This window comes from Lytechinus pictus, chromosome 3, assembly GCF_037042905.1.
Source record: "Lytechinus pictus isolate F3 Inbred chromosome 3, Lp3.0, whole genome shotgun sequence".
Classification (NCBI taxonomy): Eukaryota; Metazoa; Echinodermata; class Echinoidea; order Temnopleuroida; family Toxopneustidae; genus Lytechinus; species Lytechinus pictus.
Genome location: NC_087247.1, coordinates 25,916,093 through 25,941,710, shown reverse-complemented (window position 1 = coordinate 25,941,710; position 25,618 = coordinate 25,916,093). Strand labels below are relative to the sequence as shown.

General features: G+C 34.4%; 1 protein-coding gene across 1 annotated transcript; it reads right to left on the bottom strand.

The window, feature by feature from the left end:
* Window positions 1-330: 330 nt before the first annotated feature.
* On the bottom strand, window positions 331-25,618 carry LOC129255748 (dynamin-1-like protein). The gene is made up of 16 exons (XM_064096708.1): window positions 25,436-25,618; window positions 19,256-19,313; window positions 17,086-17,175; window positions 15,654-15,775; window positions 15,021-15,107; window positions 14,108-14,351; window positions 13,608-13,675; window positions 12,644-12,748; window positions 10,199-10,404; window positions 9,802-9,922; window positions 9,061-9,297; window positions 8,391-8,567; window positions 7,632-7,844; window positions 5,632-5,692; window positions 4,724-4,935; window positions 331-4,026 (listed from the first exon to the last, which is right to left on the bottom strand). The coding sequence occupies exons 1-16, from the start codon at window positions 25,535-25,537 to the stop codon at window positions 3,970-3,972; spliced, it is 2,160 nt and encodes a 719-aa protein (XP_063952778.1). The 5' UTR covers window positions 25,538-25,618; the 3' UTR covers window positions 331-3,969.

Here is a 25,618-nt window from a genome sequence, read left to right as displayed (position 1 = left end):
ATTCTATGGATATGGACACTAAAAGCACAATTAAACCAAAGAGTTTTACCTATGCAAGTTTTTAAAGAGTTTTGTTTGTCACATGAATATGGGGTGAAAGTCTCATGCAGTATCACAAGAATATGTGACTGAAAATGACAGCTTATACAGTACTTAATTAAATGTAGGCTCTCTTGCAGAGAAATTGGGCTTACCAAACAATGTTAAAACAAGACAGATAATGGAACAGCCTCCCATCCCCAACACACACAAAACTATGTACCTCAAACGACGAGACCAAAATATAATAATTTATCGGTAAATCATACATACAAAAACACCAAAACATGCTTTACATTGTCAAAATATCAGAATATGAAATGTTTTAATCCTCATATTTACACCATTCATTGTGGGCCCTTCAAATAACATACTTTACAATGTATCAATGAATATCATACATCACAATTGTACACCATCAAATTCTATTCTTAACCTTAACATGTTCCACTACCATTGCACTTGATTGCTTGATGCTGTGTAACATACAAGCACAATGTAGGAATATTATAATCATCAAATGATTTTGACAATCCTACCATTACACGTTTACATGTACTGACAATGAGACAGAGGTGCTATCAAGTATTATAAAACAGGTAAAAGAATGTGGCCGATCACATCCCCTAAAAGAATCACATGGAATCCCCTAATTTTTTTTTGTCGTAGTTGAAAAGTGCTCAACAAAAGACATTAACAAGCATTCAAAAAATAGCTTGCTTTTCTTACACGTACAAATACACACACAAGAGTGAAATGATGCCCATGGATGATTGAGGCTACATGAATACAGGGACTTCTGGTCATGAGGTAGACACTACTCATTTCTTCTGCACTATAACTAAGTGTTGTCAGAAAGAAAGTCTGAGGCATGGATTATTCAGTCCAATTTTCAAAATATACAATACTGACCCATTTACATTTACAACACATAAAAAGCAGGTTTAACCCTATTTTAACTGGGCTATTTCAGACCAGGATATACGGGGTGGGGGGGGGGGGTCAATTTGACCCTCCCTTCAGATCTTGGCCGCTGATAGCGCGATCGCTGCAAAAATATGCAAACGCGTAGAGCCGGATGTAAACTACAAGACTGTAGAGTAAAATTTTCAAAAAATTAATTGTTTATATTTTTTCATTAAGTCATTATGCAAATAAGCATTTGAAATTTGCCCTAAATTTCTTTTCATTTTTTTAATGTTTTGCCTTTAACTCACTTAAAGGGGCTTTCACAATCGTTTGCGATCATTTGTTTGCAATATATGTTGCATAAAATCGCAACGGTTGTAAGCAGTCGCACCACCAATTGTGAAAGTTGCTTTATATAGCTAGTAGAATGCTAATTTTTGGCGAGAGTATCAATTTTTACATTTCTAACAAATCTCTACAAAAAATTGCAAAAATATAAATATTTTCTTATGTATTTTATTGCTTTTTGAATTCTTATGTAATTCTTGTTTTTTTTAGCCTTTGTTTTTATTATTTTTTCCGATGAACTTTGACAGGGACCCTTTTGCGATCATAAATAGCATAAAATAAATCCATTTTAACCAACAAAAGTAAAAATAATCATACGATTTTTGGTTGAAATTTGTACTTTGTACATGGAATCACGTTTTTTTAGCAATTTGGGGTTTGACATGCACTTACAAAATGTGGCATAATTTCAGAACCGCATACCCGGGTGTTGCAAATTTGGTCTAAAAAGATGCGCAAGACTTGATAGTAAAAAGTCAGAAAATCAGGAAAAAAGTCAAAAAATTTCGCTTGACAGCGTACTAGCGTAGTGACGAAATTTGTCGAGGGGGGACAAATTGACCCCCCCCCCCTCCCAAGTTAAATAAGGGTTAACGTAACTAGTGTTGTTTTACTTTATAACGATATAGACATCTCAGGTAACACAGTGCAGAAAACCTTTGCTAACACCTCATGATTCATTTGCCTTAATACCCTTTGAGTCCCCTGCATCCTCGCGATCACATATTGACCTGTGCATTATTTGTACATGTTTACCATTATCTCAATCACTGCATGCCTTAGTTTGCACAAAACATTCAAAAACATATTTGAAATGTGAATTATGAAATATTGATAGCTTATTTCATAATAAATGTGAAAAAAGGTACTGTAGTAAAGACTTCTATTGATTTGCACAGCAAACATACAGCTGTCTGCTACTTAGTTTAGTGTACTGGGTACATGGCTAAGCCAAAAAAAAATAGTTACATAGATCTATCATTTTCAACACTTTGTTTAGCATTATTAAGAAAATGTATCACTAACAATCAGATTGTATTACATATAATTCATGAAGTAATTTTGGATTAAACAAAAGGAATTGCATAGCAAACTTTGGAATAATATTGACAATAGGGAAAATAACCCAAAAGATAGGTACCACACCATGCACACTACATAAACATATATTTTAAAAAATTGTTGAATGGTGAATTGGTAAATAATGTAAAGGATGTAATTCATGCAAAGCAGTACTACTCATTGAAGTACTTTAATAAAAGAACTGAAACAAGACTGAAAAGTTATGGGAAAATATTATGGAGTAACATAATGTTCCACCTAAGAACACATGTCTATCAAACAGACCAATAATATCACAAAAACTGACAACTGGGCATAAAGTTATAACAAATGATGGGAAAAAAGTTATTTCAATCTAGCCATATTATGCACACCCATCTCTTTTTCCCCAAATGTATGAAATAAATAAACATAAATACTTTGCAACATAAAGAAATTCAAAAATATGCTCCTACAATTAGACAATTATGACTTCCACTTAAAGATTCAAGCAGTTTGTATAATTGACATTACTCAAACTTGCAAACATACACATAGCTAATCCATCAATCATTCCTTTAGATAACAGAATGGCTTATTTGGGAGTTATGAACGGGAGTCAAATTAATAACAACACGCATTCCACTAATATTTGCTTTCTACTCAATGACGGGAAGGAAACTTTTTTTAAAGCTCTGATTTCAGCTGTACATATGCATGAGAAGAGCAAAAGAACTGTGACTGAAAAATTGATTTCCAATATCAACAGATTGACAACTATGGGATGCATTTTATTTGATTTGGCCTTGGAGCTTTTTAGTACATGCACCATTCACCAGACTTGAGTACAAATATGCTGATCAAAAAGTATAACTTTGCAAATTGCTTCCTTACGTACAAATGCTTGTTGTCATAATAAATCTGGTGTCTTGTAATGTTTTCTATATATATTTTTATCAACATTTAAATAAAGACACCTTTTGGTGAAGAGCTGCATTGAAAATTAATGTTTCTATGCGAAGTGTATTAACTTCTGTTGGATACTGTACACTGCAATACTATCACTGTGTAAAGTATTACATTACTTATACATCGCCCATATCTTCAAGTGGGTAGGGTGAGCTTTATTATACTTAATAAGAGGAAAGTATGTGAAATAGTTATTTCCAAGTATTTTTAATATATTCTGTCCTCCCCCCCCCAAAAAAAAAAGCAACAATTCTCAAAAACAAACTCATTTGTAATACATGCAAAGATGTATCACATATTTTGACAGAACAGTCATAAATGAGTTCATAAACAAGTTTGTAGTAGATATGCATTGTTAATCTTCTTCCCACCCAACTACATTTAGCTTATGCATTAACCTCTTCAAAGCCTTGACTATGCTATCTATGTATAAAACACACTTGTAACTGGACAGTCACATACAATCTGAATTGACATAAGTCTGTGTAATACTTTGTACTGAATCGGTATGAATGTACAGAGAGCATCTAGGATCAAGGTCAGTGTAAAACATAAATACTAGTAGTAGAATATTTGCAAACTTACACAATTGTTCATTAATGCTAATTTCTCACATAATTATGTTTATTGACAGGGTGAAAGGAGTGGTTGGTGGATGGGGGTCTACCACAGGTGTGTTTCTCTGATTTCACTGATGATTTGGCCTGCCTTCTGAAGAGCCTGCATAGAGAGAGGAATAATGATGGTTGTAAATTATCAGCCACATAACTGGCAATAAAAAACAACAGCCTACATAATGTCTCACACTATATTGACAAAGTTTTTCTGGAAGAGTTTTGTACTTAATAGAGGCAGCAAAATATTTTTGTATGAAAGTTGACAAAGTAAAATAAGTGGGATCCAATGTGATGAGGCCTTTGTGGTATTTTTTAAAATTCTGTCTTCTTTTTCCAGGGGCCCCGTTGCACAGAGTTGCAGTTAAACGCAATTAAAAAAATCAAGCGCAAGTCACTAATACAAGCATTCAATTGATTGAAAATAAATTGTGTTTGATTTTTTTTTTATTGTGTTAGATTGCAACTCTTTCTGCAACAGACCTAATTAAGATAATAAGGCTTGTCGATATAAACACTTTCAAAATGACACAAGTGTATGTATGTGTGTGTGTGTGTGTGGGGGGGGGGAATCTCTCAACCTTTTCCCATTTCTCCTCCTCACACTACATTTCTCCCCCCCCCCCCCCAGTCCTGTTGCTGCATACACCTGTTATTTGGGAGTGTAAAAGCTCAGGAGAGATCAAATGATTTAACCAGTATAATCTCTCATATACAGGGGAAAAAATAAAAAGTATATGCAATGAAGGCAAAATGTTACACATAAAGCTTGATTTTCTTTAATTTACTGAAAAAATACTTACTTGTAACATTTCTTGAGCATCTTTCCTTCGTTGTGCCATATGTTCTGATTCATTAAGCAATGTATCAATCTCTGTCTGACGATACAGCTGTCCTACTAACTCACTTTGAAGGTTATCTTGTACATGATTCACTAAGAAATGCATAATAGACTTGGGGACACTGTCTTGGATGTTCTTACGTACGATCAGGAAATAGCTCTGGATGAGTCGCTCTGAAACACATCAAAATGTAACATGATATAATTCATCCTTCACGTCAAAACACTAGAATGTATAACATGATATAATTCATCGCTCAGGCCAAAACATGAACGGACATGGTGAATAGTTAAAAACTAAACAAGTCAATGATTGAACCTAAAATACTAAGGCAATCTTCAGCAAAAAGATAAACCCAAAGACAAACAAAAAAACAAAAACAATCAAAATATAACAAAACATTAAAAGAATAATTAATCAAAATCTTTCTTCCAGCCCTCAATAGTAGTGAGTCAGATTTATAGAGGACTCAAAAAAATTTGTAAATATCTGAAAGCTAAAACAATAATGCAGGGAGATTATAAAGGAAAAAATATTACATATTCATTCCAATCATATATTTTTTTATTTTTTCATATTCCAGACATGAAACCATTGCCGTTTTACATGTTTATTTCAACATCCTAAAACTTTTGTATTATCAATTGTCTCTGATTTTGCCTGTTATTACTTTTATTACAGGTAATTTCATTCCAAATATTTGTCTAGTCTCTGTATCTCATTTCTCTTCATCCATTTTTTTAGTGTTCCTCCCAATTTTTATGGTTCCTTTCTTCTCTTTCTCTATACCACACGGTAAAAATAGCTTCATAATTATAGTTATGTGTACATTGGTGGATAATGTAATTTAAGTTTAAAGTATATCTTACTTATAACATCCACATCTCTCTGTTCCCTTGATGAAAGTTTCCTAGACACCGGTACATCAGGCTGAATGATGGCAAAACAAAATAACAAAAAAGTGTTATGTCAATCAAAACCAATAAAGATAGCATTAAATGATTGTGAGTGGTTTACATGTTTATGATTCCTTTTACAATAGATAACAACAATGTTGGTTAAATAAAGGTTAAAGGACAAGTTCACCCCAACCATTAATTGATTTGAATAAAAAGAGAAAAATCCAACAAGCATAACACTGAATATTTCATCAAAATCAGATGTAAAATAAGAAAGTTATGACATTTTAAAGTTTTGCTTAATTTCACAAAACAGTTATATGTACATCCTGGTCGGTATGCAAATGAGGAGACTGATGACGTCATCCACTCACTATTTCCTTTGTATTTCATTATATGAAATATTCTAATTTTCTCCTCATTGTCAAGTGAAACAAAGATTAATTCCTCCCTGAACATGTGGAATTAGCATTGTTTTAATACTATATGGTTCAGTCAAGTTGGTCCTTATTGTCAAATCTGTAAAAAATGAAATATTGTATAATTCAAACAATAAAAAACAAAAGAAATAGTGAGTGATGGACATCATTGACTGTCTCATTTGCATGTCACTGAGATGTGCATATAACTGTTTTGTGAAAAATAAGCGAAACTTTAAAATGACATAACTTTCTTATTTTACATCCGATTTTGACGAAATTTTTTGTGTTTTGCTCATTGGATTTTTCTCTATTTATTCAAATCATCATTTTTCTGGGGTGGACTTGACCTTTAATAAGTAAATTAGTGGAGGGAGTGTTGCATCTGACAGACAGAGCACTATACAATATAAGAACCCACTATCATTATTCATTAAATATCATATCACTACATTCATGCTCAAATATTCATTAAAATCTTAGTGTGTGTGTAAGAGAGAGAGAGAGAGTTAATTAATTTCATTCCACAGATTGAATCAAACAAATAAATCTAATGATGGCAGCTAAAGACCACAGACAGTATAAAAAGAATTGTCTTTTCTTTAATATAAAACTAATTACATTAGACACTGGAATTGATTGCTGGACCACAAGTCAAGGAATTCTAATAGTTAGCCAACTGACTGTAGAGCAAGGTTGAGCTACAGATGGTAGGTAACATCCATCAATGGAATCTTGCCAACTAACAAGAGTTGATCCAAACAAGTCATATAGTACTTAAAGACATGACTAGAATAACTTGAATACTTCTGATATTAACAATACATGTACAAACTCCATACATAAAGAGCAATTTGAATCAATTATGATAAAACATTGTACAATTTTCAATGAAATTGTGTAGCAAAGCTAGCAATATTATACAAATAATGCACGTAAGCACGTGCATGCAGGGCCAAATAATGAATGATGTGCGAGAAGAGCCAATGGATATACTGCACCGAGGTCCGCAGGACCGAGTGCGGTATCCATTTGGCGAGTCAAGCACAGAGTTCAAGAATGCGTGTATTGTTTGTTTTATACAACCCCCCCCCACCCATGTTACTGATTTGCCCCGAATGCTATATTTGATCTAAATTCTAGATAATTCCAGACCTCGCACTATCCTGCACTCTGACGTCAGAGTGCAGAATAGTGCATTTTGGATGCAATAGTGCAATTCGCTGAATATCACGTGATCCGATTTGGACCAATCACATTACAGAACATTCTTGGGAGTTGTATAACACTGCCCAATGTCATGTATCACGACATTCAATATGGTTACAGTCTGCCTCTATCATCGTGTCCCAAGTAAACTACAAGCCCTATATCTTGTGTTTATATCTATATGGTTTTATATTTTGATGCAGAATTTCATGATTTCTGAGATGCTTGTAATTAAATATATATATATAAATGTAACATTGAAGTTAAATTTTCTTGAGGATTAAAGTATGAAAATTGAGTGGAAATAAAATAACCCAATCTGAATTAGTTACATGTACTCACAACATCAGGTAAGAGATTGATGCCTGGTCTTTTCTTCTCCACTTTGGGACTGCTCATCTGTGGTGGGGTACTACTGGCTGCTACCGACAGGTTCTCTGAGCTTGAAGACTTCACATTAGACGGTGCTCCCCTAACCCACGAAGGAACCCATGATGCGCTATCCTTGCCATCAGGCCTCGGAGGGGCCCCGTCAATGGGTGTGGTCTGAGGGGTCTGTGTGAAATACAGAACAATTGTTTGGGGAAATATTGCAACAAACAACGGCAATGGAGTTGTCAACTTACTTTGTCCTGAAATAAGGACAAATAGCTAAGTCTCAAATTAAAGATATTGTATTAATGAATAACTTGTCAATCATGGATTTTACAAAATACAGAAACCAGCCCATCAGGAGTGGATGTTGCCCTATCAATTCCCCCTCTCCCCCCCAAAAAAAGGATCTGTTTTATGAAGCATGCTATCAATGATAATTACAAAGTAATGCTATAAGCTCCTAAAATTGTGGAATGTTGTAAATAAAACATAACATTTTAAGAAATCCTGCTTAGGATTTCAGACAAATTAATATGCACATACGATTTAATACATGAAACAATTCTACTTTTAATCTCCTTGATATCTAAACTACGCATCAAGAGATGATGAAAGTGACAATCAAGACTAAGGGAATACTAGAACATTGAGCTTAGATGACAGAATAGAGACTAAAGCCTACTTCAGTGAGATCAGATTCAAATGAAAGTGACGAAAAAGCCTTACCTTGAACTGCCTGTCATTTCTCTCTCTAGTATCGGGTACTGATTCAGTATGTCTTGTAGATTTTCTGCTATTTTCCTTATCATTCTGCTCCACAAGCACATTGACAAGACTAGCATCGGCAAAGTCAGGATGCTTGGTGTTAATGTAAGCTAGTTCAATGCCAACAATATTTTCAACCTGGATCATAAATAACATGGAAAAGAGAGGGCAAGTCACACTGTAAATGAATATTCCAAAGTGGTCAAGGTTTATTCTTACTTCCTTTGCACTTATTTGTAGAAACATCAATGAACACACAAGATGCTAAACAGGAATGTCTAAAGCATGTAAAACATTAACAGATTTGGGGCAAAAATCACTGGTTAAAAAAAAAAGGATTTTTAATCAATAGATGTTCTACACTTATAAAATATTGAATGAAAGACTAATTTAAGTTTACCCACAGGAATTTAAACTTCCTATTAATTTTTCAACTTTTCATTGATACATCATGAAGAAATATCAACCCAGATAAGTGTGTATATAGAAAAAAAGCAAAAGGTGTCAATTTATTTTTCTCATTTTCATATCGACTGAACATTATCCAAGCTGAGACTATTCAAACGATCTGCAGTAAATTTTTAAACTTAAAAATGCAAAATTGACGGCACCATCAAAAGCCATTCCATACCATTGAATTCGTGGCTGGCAGTCTCCGCCTCAGAAGGGTGGTTACAACTTCCACGATGCGATCATGGAGACGTGGGAATCTTAAGAGATCCTGTGTTCCACAGTGTGCTATGATACGTTGCATCTCTTCATGTACCAGTTCAATACAACGCATGCTGGGCTCCTCTAACCGTCTGATCTGTCTCTTCACCAGCAGCTCAAAGGATACTTCTGGTACAAACAGTGCTGGTCTAGGTCCCTGTAGTAGTGAAACAATCACATGATGGGAGACTGATGAGTAGGAAGGATTTTTACTTGTTGATAAGATGAAATGCAGGTATCTGAGTTTTCTGCATGGCACTATTTTCAGCAACGATGATTTTCAACAAAGTCCTTGCATTTCAACGCAAGGCAGCCTTCAAACAGAAATACCGGTAGTCAACTTCTTGCGCTGTTTTTCAATTGTTCAAATTAATAACAACATTCAACTCAAATCAAATGAAAAGACTTTTATTGTTAAATCGAAGACAAAGTGAGTAAACCTTTTCATCTATATCATTCACCAATCAAATATGAATGGTTGTTCTTTATACACAAGGGTAAGCACAGCTCAGTGGACTTGGCAAGGATCTTGTGTATGAGTGACCAGTTAATCATTACCCTATTGCTCTGAAAAGCCTTACAAGCTACTAGTCCTCTGGTTGCTTAACAATCATATCTCCTCAGCAGTCAACATTAATTTAACAAACCTATAACCACTTACCGTTGCATTGCGAATAGCAGTTAAGATGTCTATAGTTCTAAGTCCTCCTAGTGGATCTATACTGTCTAACGTTCTCCCGAATGTCTCATGGAAGATATAACAGATTCTTGCTCCTCCACATCTAGCATATGACAAGACAGAGACAGAAATACCCATATTACTTCAGTCATAATTTTGCCAATTTTCAAAAGATATGTCCAGACTGCAACCAAATTCTTCTCTGCAGCTAAAATGTAATATAATTGTAAATGGTACATAAATCATTATTTCATAATCTGAATTTATTAACATATTTAAATAAATATTAAGAATTGAGGATGTGGTAATAATATCATGTTCATGCATTTTACAACCATGGCAACCCAAATATCAAGAAAGAACAAAGAGCAAGACTTACAATTCAGATGTTTCTATATTTCTTGAGGTTCCTTCGATGGTTGCACAGTATTCGGAAGCAAACTTGGTGATAATCTGTAGCAAGGTTTGACTCTTGTCTTCCACCGGTTCACCAAACGAAGCCATGAGCTGCTGAAACTGTGAAGTCATCACGTTGACCCTCGTCTTCAACTCAGGTAGACAGTCTCTGATATGATGCATCAATAGCTATTAAACACAGATGAATTGGAGAAAAAAACTTTTCTTCATTATACAGCTAAACTTCGGTGAAAAGACAGCTCAAAGGAGACACAGAAATTATTTCTTACAGGCAGATAATCTTTATAGACAGAATTCCTTATATACATTTGTATAACAACCTATTTTCAAAAGCAAATTGAAAATGTTGTCGTTATAAATGGATGATCATCATCAGTAGGGGAAGGCGGGGTAAGTTGAGCATAGGGGCAAGTTGAGCCACCACCCCCAGGCTAATAATGAATGAGTCGGACATTGTGGTGGTGTCATGTATTGATGACCCATTGCATAACCCTTAACCCAACCACTTTGTTTTCAACTTTGAAACAAAAAGTACTTTTTTAGAGGGAAAAATACAAATTTCAGCCAAAAAAGTAAACAAGTGGAATGCCTCTGGCCGTCTCACCTGCATCACGCGATTCAATATAGCAGCAGTGCTGATTTTGAAAACTACTATAACTCGCACAAGATGTTCAGTGATACTTGGTTACTCTTATTTCCACGTTTTATGAACTAGACCAATACACAAATAGAGATATGATGGCAATTCAAAAAATACCCCCAACGTGGCCAAAGTTCTTTGACCTTACATGACCTTTGACCTTGATCATGTGACCTGAAACTCGCACAGGATGTTCAGTGATACTTGATTACTATTATGTCCAAGTTTTATGAACTAGACCAACACACTTTCAAATTTATGGCTGTAATTCAACAAATACCCCAATTTGGCCAAAGTTCATTGACCCTAAATGACCTTTGACCTTGATCATGTGACCTGAAACTTGCACAGGATGTTCAGTAATACTTGATTACTATTATGTCCAAGTTTCATGAATCAGATCCATAAACTTTCAAAGTTATGATGGTAATTCAACAGATACCCCCAATTCGGCCAAAGTTCATTGACCCTAAATGACCTTTGACCTTGGTCATGTGACGTGAAACTCATGCAGGATGTTCAGTGATACTTGATTAACCTTATGTATAAGTTTCATGAACTAGGTCCATATATTTTCTAAGTTATGATGACATTTCAAAAACTTAACCTTAGGTTAAGATTTTGATGTTGATTCCCCCAACATGGTCTAAGTTAATTGACCCTAAATGACCTTTGACCTTAGTCATGTGACATGAAACTCAGGCAGGATGTTCAGTAATACTTGATTAACCTTATGGCCACGTTTCATGAACTAGGTCCATATACTTTCTAAGTTATGCTGTCATTTCAAAAACTTAACCTCAGGTTAAGATTTGGTGTTGACGCCGCCGTCGCCGTCGCCGCCGCCGCCGCCGTCGCCGCCGCCGCCGCCGTCGCCGTCGGAAAAGCGGCGCCTATAGTCTCACTCTGCTATGCAGGTGAGACAAAAAGGGTGTGAAATAGATAAGTGCTTTTTACCCACACACGTCTTTAAATATATTATAGAAATAAGAACAATATTGTTAGTCCAGGGATGGATTCTCATTCTTGTCATAGTCTTTTACATGATGAATGCATAAGAAATGTGTGGATGTGAAAATACCGCAATAAGTTCGGACTGGGGTAATTTAAGCCAAATCAACATGGGGCAAGTTGAGCCATGGTAATTCTTATGGTGATGTATAATAAAAAATTAAAAAACGTAAAAAGCCATTGATATGCAGGCAGAAAGGAGCAAATTCACATGACAGTTCTCTTTCTTTTAGAAGATGTTAGTATTTATAGATAATCAACAAGTGAAAAGACTTTAAATGAAAAATTGACATCCTGGTTCTTCCTGCATACATTTTGTACATAGTTTTTGTGGCTCAACTTACCCCACAAGGTGGCACAACTTACCCCACAGATGGGGCAAGTTGAGCTATTTGACATCGTTTTTTTCAAAGGTCACGACGACTTTCAGTGTGGGGGTAGAAAGTTATATATAGGTGAAAAATATTTCCCAAGAATCAAATTTAAAGGCAAGGTACTTATTTCTACAATATTACTAGTCATATCAATTCTAACATGCAAAATGCAAAAAGTGTCACAACTTACCCCACCTTCCCGTACTGATTGTTGGTAACTGAGGCATCATTAATATCATCATAACATTACAACTGCCAGAAGCAACAACCTATATATCAGCTGGCATTTACTCAATGAAAAATATCCTTTCTGTATAGTATATCATCTTAATAACATCAATTCAAGCAAATTAATAAGTTAAATAATGTCTGAGATACATACCCTGTTGAGTGTTCTGGCTAGGTAAGCAGTACCATTTCTGCTGGCAAGAGCTGGGTATTTCCTTTGTAGAAAAGCTGCTTCATCCTTCACAGCCTCCTCAATAACCTGATAATCAAGCAATCGAAGATTATTTTACTTTTTTTTTCCAGATCAAATATAGTCTAATTTTATAGGTACAAGCCAGATATGCACATACAGAGTCTTATACCTCATGAGCTAAACCCCTTTGGTCTACTTTTAATTTTGTCTAATTGCTATTTGGTCTACACTACACTTGATATAATACTCACTTAGTCTAATTTTCATTTAGTATATATCATGTAATGCCCAGTTGATCAAATTCTTATTTAGTATAATGCAAAGTTGGTCTAATTTCCACCTTGTCTTCTTATTTTTTACTTTTCAATTTAAAATGTTGTGCGTAAACAGTTAATCTAGCCAAATACTTTTGTGCATAAACAGTTAATATAGCCATATAGACTAAGTGGTGTTAGACCAGATGGATATGAGAAAACATGAGAATACATGGAAAGCCTAACTGGAAATTAGACAAAATTGTGAATGGACTAAATTGTTGTCGAAATAGGATTAGACCATTCGGGAACGAGAATGAATAGTACGTCCACAGAGTAGTAGACCAATCTGCAATTTACCAGATTATCAAGTATTCAAAGGAATGTTCATTTGTAAATTAAGATACGGCACAAGTAATGAGTTCAAAGAGTTCTAATTATGTAAATCCAAGTAAAAATGAGATGATAGTGTTTCTTCATTGTGCTGCAATATATTTTGGCACATCATAGAATAAACGAGATAAACCTTAGCCTTTAGGAAACAAGCAGAGTAAACAATTGGAAGCAGTTCTGTTCAGAGTGGTTTTCATCAAGATCGGCACTATCCTACATTACAACCCTGTATTCTCCAAGAGATCGATAACAAAAATTTTCAGATGGTGTTTCATTACCTTTTTGTTATTGATGTCCATTTGACTTCTATTCACCACTCCAATGATTCCTAGTTTCACTGGAATTACTGTTAAACAAACAAAAACAATTCAAGATTTCAAAACAATTCATAAATATGTGTCATCTTTGATTATTAATCATAACTTATAACAGGTAAGAAATGAACCATTACATATTCATTTAAACATACAATGATACATAAATTCATTACAAGAATAGCACGTATGGAGGATAATGCTTCTATGGGCTGACATTAGTACGCTGAACTAAGAATGAGAGACATCTGGAGAGTTTGCATTGATCATTCAATCAAAAAACATCGCACAACACCCTATATCAAAAAGTCAATATTCTTAGTTGTGTGAAGAAATAAAAAATATTCTGCAAAACACAGAAGGAAGGGGTTGGAATAGAGTGGGTAAATGAAAGAAGGCATGTAAAATAGAGAGGAAAAGGGAAGATGCAGGCAAGAGAGCCAAAGGACAGACAGACTTCTTACCTCTGCCACACAGCACATCCACTGCGTCTGTGCCAGCATCCATGAGATCGAGCTTGGTGATGACTGCCAGGGTTCTCCTACCGTCAGGGTCTACCTCCTTGGCTAACTTGAGAGATTCTGAGGTAGCCATGTCTGTATTGGCAGAGGTCACTGCTAGGATGATGGAATTGGGATTGCCAATGTACTTGACGACCATCTCTCGGATCTGACCTTCAATATCCTCAGGTTGGTCACCGACAGGAACCTACAAGCAACAAGAGACAGGGATCACATCACTCTACTGTGAGAGCCGAGAACTATTGGGTAACTGATTGGGATGCTGGAACTTGTGATTGCTGTTGGGCTAAATCATTATCTCTCCGATTCGGCCTCAAATTTTAACTTGTTTTCCACTAATAACAAAATCTATAGGCAGCAAGAAACATGGCTAAGGCAATCATTCTACTGAGAGAAGTTATTGCTAAGACAATATGACAGACAAGAAGGATGGAATTTAGATTTGTTTTCTAATATCCATCTCCTTGATCTGACCTCCAAATCCCTAGGTTGGACCCAGGTTGGGAATTGTTCCTGTGGAACATAAAAGTAGTACAAAACATCATTAACATTATTCTAATTCACTGCAAGAATCTAAGATGGTTTCATTTACACTGAGGTGAATATAAACTATAATGTCTTGCCTAAAGATTAGGCCCACACCAGGTTAATAATGAAAATATTAAAGGGATGGTCCGGGCTGAAATATTTATATTTTAATACATAGAGTAGAATTCACTGAGCAAAATGCCGAAAATTTCATCAAAATCGGATAACAAATAGTAAAGTTATTGAGGTTTAAAGTTTAGCAATATTTTGTGAAAAGAGTCGTCATGAATATTCATTAGGTGAATGAGGTATTTAAAGCTGGACCTACCTTTGTAAGACCTGGCAAATCCACTAAAGTCAAATTGAGAACTTTGGGTGAGTAGATTCTAAGATGTATTGCATCATGAACAATCCCCTGAAAGGAAAGAAAGTTGAATATGCATGCATAATTATTGCACAAATCAATTAAAATGTAGTAATGGTCAAATTAAATCAACATTTTCACATTTCTTCATGAAAGCTTTGACAATTTCAAAAAAGGGTTTGTATTCGATTTTCAGAATCATTTTACAAGTGCCTATTCCCCCCCCCCCCCTCCCCTCCCCTCAGTAATGCAGATTTCCCTGACTATTTTACAAATATATATGTTGTATACTTAATCTCATGACTGCGGATAGCAGTTGGTTTCTGAAAGGAGCCTAAGAAGTTTCATGAATATCAAATCCAATAGAAGTAATACAGTGTTATCATCTTTTGCATGAAATTTGTTGGTCTTTGAAATTCTAACTTGTCAGGTCAACTTCATTTCTGTCAAAGGTTCTTTGGCTTCAAAAGATGTACTTTACATGAAGAATGATTTTGGTGATGTTAAATGGAGTTAATAAGAAGGCATTTTGATAACAATGCCGAGTAGTAAGTACACTGAACTTTGACCTTTAAAGATAAAGAGATGATTGATTACCTTGTTGGTCCCTGCCATCCTATCAGTCTCATTTTCAATTTCTTCTCTGATCTCCTCAAAATCAGAGTAGATCTTATTCTTGGTGTGAAGAAACTTTCCCCATTCATCAGCTGTAATCTCTTCTATAACAATAAAGAAAAACATACAACAATAACTAAAATAATGCCATGTTATCATGTTCTGTGTGATTCTAAGAATAGTGCAAGCCACTCACAGACTACAGACTATAGAATGTACATGTATCAATCATGGCGTTGATATAATTTAGTGAATTCATACATTTCTGAAGAGTGAACAAGATAACAAACACACTTCAAAATGTGAAAATAGCTTGGTTACCCATAGTAAGAACTTAACCACTAAAATTACATAAATATATCATACTTCTACATGCTAAGACAAATGAAGCAAAACAATATATAAAACAACTTTGAACAAATGAGAGGTTAAAACAAGTCCAGAATAGCAAAGAATAACATCCCATGATACTTGAAAAAGCGTCATCATTGTTGATAATGTTATGTAAATCTGTTCTTCTTGTTTTCAACACAGAATTAATGCAGGATTTTGCTGCATGTACATGTACTTGTGCACAAAAGCTGCACTTCAATAACTTTCTTGTTTCTTATTTTAATTCATGATGAATCCATCAAAATCAATAACGAAAATTGCTAAGGTCAAACGAAAAAATGATATAACATGATTAATTTACCATAGGCATAAAAAATATGATTTATAGGCAACAAACATGACTATTGCACAACATTTAATTGGAATGTATGGTTTATTGCACATATGAAGCTTCAATCAACCATTCATGCTAACATAAAAAAAATCCTCATCTAACATTTTTCTGTGTTCACTCACCATCATTAGCTCTTCCTGTCACTGCCCACACAGGACATGAGGTGAAATAAACACAAGTGTAAGTTACAAAAATACCCACAGTAAAATTGAGGACAGGCCTGAACTTGAATATTAATTTGTTCTGTCTGTCTGTTGTCGTCAGTCCCTTTTAGAAAATTTTAAGTTAATTTAACATATACTGAAAAATGTAGAGCCTGTACAAATATGCACCATAATATCATCATGAATTAAACATTTTGTTCTGTAACAACCAAATCTGACTACTGCCAATATATCACCGAATATAATAAATGAACTTTTTTATTTTTTCATGAAGAATGTTCTGATGTACATGTACATCATCAGAGAAACTTGATAAATTGAGCACCAGCCATAATTTCAATGTAAGAAGTCTCTAGCAATCACTGATCACTGTAATGAGAACTGAACCCTGGTGCAATAACTATCAAAGCATATTTGATAACTATTCCATAGATAGAAATGAAAATACAATTATCTATGGACATGCATTGCATGCAACATTAATTAGCAAAGTAGCCTATACAGGCCTAATTACCATAATTACCTTCGCCATCTCCGGTTGCTCCTCTTTTATCCTGTGGATCAACATGGATCATCTGCAGGACCAGAGGGCGTCGAGTCACTATCCCATTTCCTGTTTCATAGATAATAATGTGAGGTAACTATTACAAACATGTATAACAAGGTTGTTAATAATAGGGTAACAGAAATAGAGCAAACAACTATTTCAAAGGAATGTTGAAAGCGACATCTCTATGCGCATAATTGATCATATATATATGTACAACTGTCTTGGAGAGTGATGAAATTTAAAAAGCATCACAGCTTAATGAATATTGAAAATATAAAAAATAAATTTTAAAAATGTAAGTGGAAATGTTACAGGCACATGTCTGTATTCATCATTAAAGGGTGTGTATCTTGTTCAAAGAATTGGCACTTGGTTTAATTAAGTTCTGGATATTGAACAAAAAGTTTGAGGATCAGGATGACAACTGATGACTGGCAATCACTTAATTCTTATATATATGTCAAACTTAATTCTTTCCATGGAAAAGCTCTGATTAAATCACTTGGCCCATGTGGAAGATGCAAGACAAAGCAAACACTTCTCAATCATTCTACAATTCTGGCAGATGGTGCTGTTAATTGGTCAATTAAATACCAATGTCTTGTAGTCATCACTTTCTTTTACATGTAGTGAAAAATCACCTAAAGATGAAGGAAATTTGTAATTAGAAGACAAAGGGAACATTTCTCTCATTCTGTCCTGAGAGAATGTACATGTACAGTGCATACTTGAATTAGATTTGACTGAAGACGGAAGTCAGTTCCTCTCCATTGGTGAATGATCTATTTCAAATGTAAGCGTTATTTTACTACAAACATCAAGAACTACAATTAAACATGGTAAGTTTGAATATTTTTTGCTATAAAAGTTTTCATTTCCTTCAATTAAAAAAAATAAATGGCAGGTTCACTCCAAACACCTGCTTGCCTACTTCAAAAATCTCATCAATTGATATAAAGGAATGTTATCACAAGTTGAACCAAAATACAACGTTCATTCATATGAATCGTGCCTTCATTTTGGTGCAAATTCAGTCATTTTAGTTACATGTACCCCAAAAAAATATTATTTTGTTATCAATTCATGATAAATAATATGCAAATGTGACATTAACTTTAAATATGAATATGACAGGCTTTATTGGTTGTGCACGAGAGTGACATGCCAATAAACAGTCTTTGAAACAAACTACCAATAAATGTATTGTATATGCATTAAATATTTAATACATTTCCCACAACTACATGTATACATACAGCAGTTTGTGATATTTTTTTTATTTTGAAATGTTGAGTATTTTTGAAAAAGTTGACTTTGAATGAGATATGATTCTAGTTATAGAGCAAAAAAATAAAAGGAAAGGATATATCAAGACCTGTTAATAATGTTGTATAGCAATCACTCGATCAATCCAACCACAATTAGAAATTTCTGTAAGGATCTCATTGAATTTAATATTCAATTTTAAGTATACATGTACAGGTGTATTCATTTTTCCCTTTCCCTGCTGAGCAATTGATTGAAGCAAACTACATATATACCAATGTGAAATGGAACTCTACCACAATAAAAAGAAAGCAAAACAGAGTAATTTCATCAAAATCAAATACATTTTTCTTAATCAACTAACCAACCCCAATAATTAGATTAATTTTTTTTTCAAGATATACATGTATACATTCAAATGAGTACATGCTATAATGTGCCCAAGTTTTCTTTGTAGCTTGATGGATCCCCTTTGTAAGTTTCATACCGTATATCAAAGACTTTCCAGAAAATCTACACATGACATGAGGAGCCTCTCTATGTTTAACTCTTTTGGAGCCCAAAATTGAAGTATTTGTATTTATTTAATTACCATATACTATTAAGAAAGCAGAAACATACATGTACATTAAATTAAAGTGAAATTCCATATCATGCAATCAAAAGTGAATTTGTTACATCTAAATTACACTCATTTGGAAACAGTCTAATTCATTGCATGGGATTTTTTTTCATAATTCAAACTTTTAAAAGTGTGACTTTTATTTATTTTCATATCTGATATCAATTACATTTGCAATGTTAATTTTACTTTTTTTGCACATTTAAATCGTCTATATCTGAGGGTACAGTCCCTTAAAGAAGTATAAGTACTTACCCCTTGGCAAGAAATCCCTTCCTACAAGACTCTCTAGAACAGAACTCTTGCCACTGCTCTGTAAATGATTGATAACAAGTTTACACTCATTAATTTACTTTTAGCGGAAGAAAAAAAATGGCAGAATGGTGAGGTCTGTTTGAAAGAAATAAGACATTGAAAATGAAATGGAATATGAAAGTAGTAGATGTTCAATCTAATTTAAATCTCATCTTACCAGTAATTTGGTGAACAAATTGTGATGAGTGGTAGGTACAACTCTCCTACTTAGCCAGTAACTAATTGTAATTTTAGCAATCAAAATTTCAGTGAACTGTCTAGCCATGTATTAGGTGCTTGGTGCTTTTTTGGGGGGCATTCGTGTCAAAATTTGACAATTACTTAATTCGATCACAAAAAATATGGTGAAGACAAAGATTATACTTGGAGTCTTTCTGAACAATGATATCTACTTGCACATCAAAGTTAATATCAGAAACAAAGCAATTCCATATATATTCAATTTGACTAAAAATGGTGCTTGATTGAAGATATATGTCATTAAGTCGGAAACTAATTTGGCTAAAATTTGTTTAGCAAATCAGGAATGAAAAGTATATGGACTGGATATGGGCATGCATTCACTATTCCCAAGCTCAAACTCTGGGTAGGGCTTTTTCCAAATACTTTTTTAATCAAACAAGAATTTCTTCCACAATTATGCCACAAAACCCTCCAAAATTGAAGATAGTCTCCCATATTGGCTGTGCTGCTTGTGTACTTCTACTGTTGGGAAAAGACTAATAATATTTTATGGTGGATAATTTAAAATACACTTTTTTTAAATTGTTTGAAACATGCAAGATCGAGGGTACTGACACTAACAAGGCAAAAGCGATTTTGTGTCTCGCCCACTTATGAAAATAACAAGAAATATCGTGATTTGCAAAGGGACGCAACAGAATTGTATCAAAAGTTCATTGTGAAATGACTAGGATGGAATAACACTTGTCATAAGAGTCTTGCACATAAACTTTAATGTTGACCTCAAAATGAACTTTGACCATACCATGTGACCTCCCAACACAATAGCATGCAGGTCCCCTAAGTACATCTAACATCCAAGTTGGTTGAAAAGTGATTTACGGTTGCAGAGTTATGTGTCATAAGAGTCTTGCACGGAAACTTTAACATTGACTTGAAAATGACATTTGACCTTACCATGTGACCTCTAACTGCAGCATAACATGCAGAACCCCAAGTCCATCTACCATCCAAGTTTGGTTGAAAAGTGACTTACAGTTGCAGAGTTAGGTGTCATAAGAGTCTTGCATGTACACTTTAACGTTGACCTGAAAATGACCTTTGACCTTGACCTCCGACTGCAGCATAACATGCAGGTCCCCCAAGTCCATCTACCATCCAAGTTAAGTTAAAAAGTGACTTACGGTTGTGGAGTTGTGTCATAAGGTTTGTGACGGACCACATTTGGATCCCTAAGTCTCGCCTTCACCTCTGGTGGGCGAGACAAATTTTTTTTATTATTATTAAATATCAATATAGTCTAATAAATTAAAATGTGCAGTGTACCATTTAAAATGCAAGGGAAATTTTCTGCAATATGCATGTAATCATGAGTGATTTAGGAAGAAAAAAGGGAAATAATACCTATCTTTTTAAATGTAAATTTTCTTTTTTCTCTCTCAAATTTATGAATTTTTCTCATTCTTCCCCTTTCCACTTGACATAGTGTTTTTACTAGGTTTAGGCCTTCTACATATGTGTAAATACTGAAGTCCTATTCTCTATTTTTTTAATGTAGGAATAATCTAAGCTCTATATTTTTCTGAAAAGAAACGTTTAGAAAAAAAAATAATCACTGCAATTTACAGGGTTCCCAGCTTTTCAAGAAAACAAAATTCCCTGACTTTTCCCCAATTGAAGTTTTAAAAATCCCTAATAATCATTGAAACCCATTTCCAGTTTGGTATTTTTTCTAAGTTGTTGCAGTGAATTACATGTATTTTCAGTATTAAAAACAAAACTAATTAGTACCACCATAACCAGTCTTTAATGGATGTTGTTTTGATATGCAACAAAATATAACAGAGTCTGACTGCCTACCGTGCTTTCGACTATTGGGCCAATCAAAATTCCAGGGCTGATTTTCCCCTCATTTGGGGCATTTTCCCCTGATTTGAGGTATTTTTTATCAAATTCCCTGATATCCCTGATCGGCTGGAAACCCTGTTTTATAAGCATGATCATGACAAGGCAAAAATTCATTAAAAAAATTGATAACACATTTCTGATTTTTGTTTTTCCGTTATCCGTTAAGTAGTATCTTTTCCTTTGGTATTTTACTGCCACACTCACAGCTCAGACAGCTGTGGTTCATTTGCAGGAAAATAAAAGAGGCATGGTTGTTGTACGGAAGTTACTAATCACTCCATTCAATTCGATTGTTTTATTTTCCACTACAATTTTTCATATTAATGATACAGTTAACATACTAAGCTTCAAGAACATGTAAAAAGAATAAAAGATCAATAAATCTAAAGATATAAATCTAGGATCTAGAGTAGACAGATATTCATCAAGACAAAATCAATTCTGAGATTGATTGGTTGGGTCAGCAAAATGTTGATGATGGACACATCTACGACTACGCTAACTTGTTAAGGAAAGTAGCGTACTGTGTGGAATGACTTTATGAATGGATGAATTCAATTCATCTATTCATAAAAGTTTTAAAGGGGAAGTTCATCCTGACAGAAAATTTGTTATAAAAAAGCAGCAAAAATAATACAAAATATTGGTGAAGGTTTGAAGAAAATCCATCAATGACTAAGAAAGTTATTGGAATTTAAAGTTTGGGATTTGTGACGTCATATATACGAGCAGCTGCCCAATTTGTTATATGTAATATATAATTTTCAATTGGTTCGTGACGACTTACATGTATTTGTTTCTTTTCAGGAGCGGGTGTGAAATGATTTTCCTACTGATATACATGTACATGTACAGTGACAGTACAACCAAATTAAAAAACATTTTCAATTTTCTGAGAAAATTACATTTTATCATGTTTACTTATTTTTTTACCATACGATATGTATGAAATTTGTTCGCAGATGACATCGTCACAGATCAAACAATTAAAATTCGAATAACTTCTTTATATTCTTTGATGGATTGTCCTCAACCTTTGCCAATTAGATCTACTGTAGATCTAGTATTTAGAGAGGCCGCACTGTCATTCATCCGTGCGATGCAGCCTCCTGTTGGGTCTCTTATGCTGTAAACCAAGAGGCAGTTTTTACTTGCACGGTGCACACTCACTTTTAATGTAAAGTGAAATTTCAAACTACTTGTACTTCAGCTTCACCATGGCACCTCGCACTTATACACACAAGGTTTTCATCCTGGGATAGCTTTGAAGCTGCTAAAAGGGCTTACTCTTCAAGATTCAAGATCTAACGCTAAGTGAAAACTAAAGAAACGTTAACTTATGTAACCGATCATCGGGTCAGCAGCCGATAACGATCTAACCACGGCTGTTTCACGCCGATCACACAAAGTGTATCGGTATGATCGGTGGCCATTTGAGATACCTCTTGGCCCAATATCTAAACAGTTTTGAAGTCAAGGCAATTTTAAAACACTAGATCGTGCAATTATTTTGAGACCGCCATGACATCCATTAATTTTTTCTTTCCTTTCCGACAATGTCGAGAAAATGCGTCCTTTATATTTCTTCTCGGAGAACGGGAGATCATAACGAAATGTATATAAAACTAAATCTAAGCCGTAGTACCCGAAAACAACTTTAAAACATTCCCAAATCGATCATTCATTAATCTGAGATGTTTTGACTTCTGTTCTATTTCATTTTCCTTTTCGCTGTTGTCTGAATAATGCGTCATTTAGATACATATTTTTTTGAGGACGGGGGTTCATAACGGAAGGTATATAAAATGTTTTTACTTGTTAACACATCAAACCAGTTTTAAAATGTTCCTGATTGTCAGTTTAGTATTCTGAGATATTTATGACTTCTAATAATTAATATGTTTTATTTTCCTTTTCGCGGTTGTCCGAATAATGCGTCATGTATATTTATTTTTTTGGAGAGCGGGAGTTCATAACGAAAAGTACTGTATATAAAATGTACTTATATTTGTTAGCACCTCATAACAATTTTAAAATGTTCCTGATCGTCTGTTTTAGATATTTACGACTTGCAACTTCTATTGTTTCATTTTCCTTTCTGCTGTTGTCTGAATAATGCATTATTTATAATTCTTTTTTAAGAACTACGGTTTATAACGGCAAGTTTATAGAATCATTTTTAGCCGTTAGTACCTAAAAACAAATTTGAAACACGTCCTGATCGACGGTTTAGATATGTGACGTTGGGGACTTTTATTTGCCTTTCCGACTTTCTAGGAAAATGCGTCTTCTACAGATACATGTACATTTCTTTTTCAGAAAACGAGTTCTTTCCTTTAATTTATAAATCGCTAGCACCTCAAAACACTTTAAAACATGTCGCGACAAAAAAATATCCCGAAACTATGAGATAAACAACTTAAAATTCCTGGGGCCCGTTTCTCAACACCTGGACAAGTTAGTCATATCTTTATCCACCAACCACGGAGTTAGTTCCAATCTTACTAAACCCGTTTCACGAAGGGCTTCCTAACTAGAATCCCTTGATATCGATACTATAGGTAGAAAGAGCAGACGAGACGTAGCCTTAGTCACAAAATAGCATAATTTTTGAAAAGCAAAAATGTGATAAAACTGCAATTATTGTGATTAATTTGGAAATACATCTAATAAAAATAATAGCAGAGGCAAAATATGAACCATGCATACTTAAACCATGAAGACTTGAGCATCTAATTGCTGAGAAAATCAAATTATGAATATATCATTTCATGACTAAAAAATCACATGGGGACAATGAGATGGGTATCCCCGGGATAGTAAATTTTGATAGTTTACGAAAGTAAACCACAATTGTTATCTTTGTAAAATAATGATAATTATACGTTTATTTATGGTTCCAAACATCATCAAAATATAGTTTAAATTAATTTTTTTTTATTTTTTTACATACCGAAACACACGATTTGACAAATTCTTTGCATAAATTAGAGATAGAATTTATCAAAAATGTTGATAAGTGTTTGAAAACGACGAATACGAGTCCAGTTATGGATGACCTGCCGTGGTAGAATCTTTATCGATTCAATTACTTTACTATTTTAAAATGAGTGGTTTTGTTGCGTTTTACCAACAGTTTTGATAGTTTCTGTGCATAACAATTATTATTGAATGATCTATCACACCTGTTTTGCAATGTAATTTCAACTTCTATGAATGATTACGTAAGATTACAATTGTCAAATTTCGAGGCAATTTTGCATGTCATAGTCTACCCACGTGATGCCACTACGTCATTAAGAAAGAAGTTATGACAGGTTCGGAGGTGTCATAAATATTTAGTGAGGTTGTTGTACCCGATCTTGGTAAAGAGGGCTTCGTGAAACGGTTAGCGGACAAGTAGCTCACTATCTCCGATTTAGTCAAGAAGTTAGACTTATGACGGTGTTGAGAAACGGGCCCCTGTATTTTTGCCGATATCGAATTTTAGATATTGACATGCGTCGCCGATCATCCGATCCGATCACAGCTTTGACTTACAGCATTACTTACAATGTATGCCACGAGAGAGTACAGACTATATTTAAAATATTTTTCTGATGTTATTAGTTTTAGTTTTACTAGGCCTAGCCCTAGGGGGCCTACTTTTACAATACTTTTGTCAGAGTAAGCTAGCCGACTAGTTCCCCCTTAAAATAAAAATACATTGCAGAACAATGAATCAGAATAAAATCCACTGACACATTCACCACAAGATTTTTTTTTTCATATTTTAATCGATGTTCTAGTTCTACATTCATTTATCTCAAACCATGGCTGATGCAGCTGGCGATTTAACTCATGTGCAATACGGGTATGTGTATCATTGAAATGTGATGTAGCCTATTAACTTGCGTGCAAGAAAATTCGCACACCTCCGGCATAAAAAGAGCTGCAGCTGGGATTTACGTCTATGGGAATGGGCTTGGCATTTGATTCGGGCTGGGCGAGGTTTGGCTTGGAATTGGGCAAGATTTTGTATCAATTTACCTGATTTCCAACAACCACAATCTGGGGTAACTGGATCACATCTGTTCCAACAGTATTAAAAACATCTTGAAGTCTATTTATAACTGGAATAAGTGCTTCCATTCTGTAAATTTCTCCGAAATCCGTTTTAGCTCACGATCACCACCGGCACCGGTACCGAATTTTCACCATTGAACTAGTCTC